Raw genomic sequence first — 2,620 nt, forward strand, 5'->3', positions numbered from 1 at the left:
TGCCGGCACACAGCATGTCCTCCGGGATGACCTTGCCATTGGCTCTGGTGTGCAGGAACCTCCGGTAACCTTGCTCACAGGCCCCCTCCTCTTCCAGTGGGATTTGCACCTGCTGCAGGCGGTAGGGGGGGCTCAGCGGCTCTGGGGTGGAAAGGAGGAGTCGGGAAATGGAGGCGCGGAGGCGGCTGTCCCCTCTTCCCCCACCCCCCACCCTCCCCGTCATTGCCACAGACCAGTCGGCGCTGCCCACACCTCCAGGGCTGGACGCAGAGAGGAGCCCCAGACTGTGGGCCCGGGCCACTTCTGCCGACTCCTCCCGCTGTCACGAATGGGCTCAGATTCCATAAACACACAGTAGGTTGAAGAGTGTCCCCCAAAAACTCACGCGCACCCCGACCTTCAGAATTTGACCTTACGTGGGAATAGTCTTTGCGGACGTAATCAAGCGGAAATGAGGTCGCACTGGATGCAGGGTGGGCCCTAAGTCCAGTGGCTGGCGTCCCCACGCAAGGACAGGCAGGGGGATTTGAGCCTCAGAGAAGGCGGGTGAAGAGACCAGAGGGGGGTGGGCACAGCTGAGGATGAGCCGGAAGCAGGGGGAGGCAAGGAGGGCTCCCCTGCTAAGGCTTCTGGAAGGAACCATCCCTGCCAACAGTTCCATTTTGGACTCTGGCCCCCAGACTGTGAGAGAATAAATTTCTGTCATTTGAAGTCCCCCTGTGTGCGGTCCTTTATACAGTGGCCCCGGGACACCAATACGCCAGGCACCCGGGTCCTTCGTTATCGCGGACCCACACCTCCAACGTCATTCCGCTGTCTGAAAACCACGGGAGTCTGAGAGGAGCAGGTTTGGGTCCGGGCGCCCTGGGCTCACTGTTGCATCCGGCAGATTCTTTGACCCGTCAGGCCCGGTTCCTTCACACAAAACCAAAGTCACAGGGCCCACGTGGCCACATGCCCACCCGCACCTGGGAGACAGGTGGCTGGAAAGGGAGTTTCCTTCTTCCCCGTGTATTCCTGACTCCTGAACCTTCCCCCCCACCCGCAGCCCAACCCAGACCCAGACGGCAGGAAAGATCTGGAACTTGCCGGCTCCCCTCCCCCCAGGCATTCTCACCGAAGTAGAAGCCCCTGCCCCAGCCTGTCAGCCAACACTCGTCCTCTGGGCTGAAATCCAGGCTCTGCAGGGGCAGGGTGACCGGCCGAGTCCTGCTGGACATTCTCACGGGGGTGGCCAGCTTCAGCAGGGCCAGGTCAAACCCCAGAAAGGCAGTGATGTAGTCGGGGTGGACGATGACGCGGCTCACATTCAACAGCGTCCTGCCCCCGTACAGATACACGTTGCCGGCGTGGATCCGGTAGGCTGACGGGTCGGCGTCTTTCCTGGGGGAGGCGGACCCCAGGCCCCGCTTGGTCAGGGGCATGACCCCGAGGGAGCCCCAGTCTCTGCGTCGGCCCCCTTCCCCCACCCCCCATCCAGTGTGGGGGAGTTGGGCCCGCAGCGGGACTCACCGGTCGATGCAGTGGGCTGCGGTCAGCACCCACTGGGGGTGGACGAGGGAGCCCCCGCAGATGTGCACCCAGGAGGCCCAGCGGTAAACATAGACTCTCAGGCTGACCTGCCACGGCCACTTCCCCTGGGGGGCACTGTGACCCCCCACGATGCCCACCAACTCCCTCTCGGGGGCAGGCGCTGGGGGAACAATGGGCAGGGGTCGGGGATGCGGCTGCGTGGTCCCACAGACCCCAGGTGACTTCTGGGCCGTCTTCACATAGGTCAGAGGGTTGGCGGGCTGGGGCGCAGGGCTGGGGGCCGGGGCGGGGAGGGCACTGTGCCGGGTTAGGACTCACCTGGGATTTCGGGCACAGAGGCCCCCAGGCAGGGGAGGGACAGGAACAGCAGCCACAGCATCTGCAGGGGAAGGAGGGGAGGGCCCGCGTGAGATGACCAGGGCCAGCCCCCAGGGTCTGGAAAGCCAGCCCGGAGTGTCCGACCTCAGCCTCCTCACCTGGATGGATGGTCGCAAAGCCCTCCTCCCCAGCCCTCCCTGGGAGTCCCTTTATCTTCCTTTGGAAGGAAGTGGGTGGGGTCTGGTCAGACACACCCCACCACCTCAGGTGGTAGGCGGGGCCCCATCCCCACCTCTCGCCCCCTGCATCCCCCCCCCCCGCTGGGCCTGCGCAGCTCCTGGGAGAGACCAACTGGGCGAATGCCATGCCTGCACGTCTCAACCGGGCCGTTGCACGAGTCTGGTGACATTTTTAGGTGTCAGACTAGGGGGCTTTTCCGGCGCGGAGGCCCAGACCCCACGACGCCCCCCGAGGCACAGGGCCATCAGCCCTCGTGCCCCGTGTCCAGGTGGACGTGGCCGTGGCCCAGGCTCGGCCATGCTGGTGGCCAGTCCCGGAGGCCTGGCACTCAGGTGTCCTCGGCGGGCGCAGAAGCGGCGGCCCAGCGGCCATCACAGCAGCTCAGGGCCCAGCCGGATCACCCACTGGAAAACAGTCCTACCCCGGGGCCAGGAACCCCTTCTCGCTGTCCACCAAACTGCGGCTTCAGTCAGGGAGAGTGGGAATGGCGGTGGGATCGCAGACAGCTGGGGACTGCATCTCCCGAAGA

The 2,620-nt window shown here is 65.0% G+C and overlaps 1 protein-coding gene across 1 annotated transcript in view; it reads right to left on the reverse strand.

Annotated features, from left to right (window-relative positions):
* Positions 1 to 1,912, reverse strand: part of LOC125926187 (serine protease 29-like) — a 7,329-nt gene extending 5,417 nt beyond the window's left edge. Inside the window, exons 1-4 of the mRNA XM_049635380.1 lie at positions 1,852 to 1,912; positions 1,513 to 1,693; positions 1,118 to 1,383; positions 4 to 141 (exon numbers count right to left, since the gene is read on the reverse strand). Of these exons, the coding sequence (XP_049491337.1) occupies positions 4 to 141; positions 1,118 to 1,383; positions 1,513 to 1,693; positions 1,852 to 1,912 (646 nt within the window). The remainder of the gene's footprint in view (positions 1 to 3; positions 142 to 1,117; positions 1,384 to 1,512; positions 1,694 to 1,851) is intronic.
* Positions 1,913 to 2,620: the final 708 nt, after the last annotated feature.

This window comes from Panthera uncia, chromosome E1, assembly GCF_023721935.1.
Source record: "Panthera uncia isolate 11264 chromosome E1, Puncia_PCG_1.0, whole genome shotgun sequence".
NCBI classification, from domain to species: domain Eukaryota; kingdom Metazoa; phylum Chordata; class Mammalia; order Carnivora; family Felidae; genus Panthera; species Panthera uncia.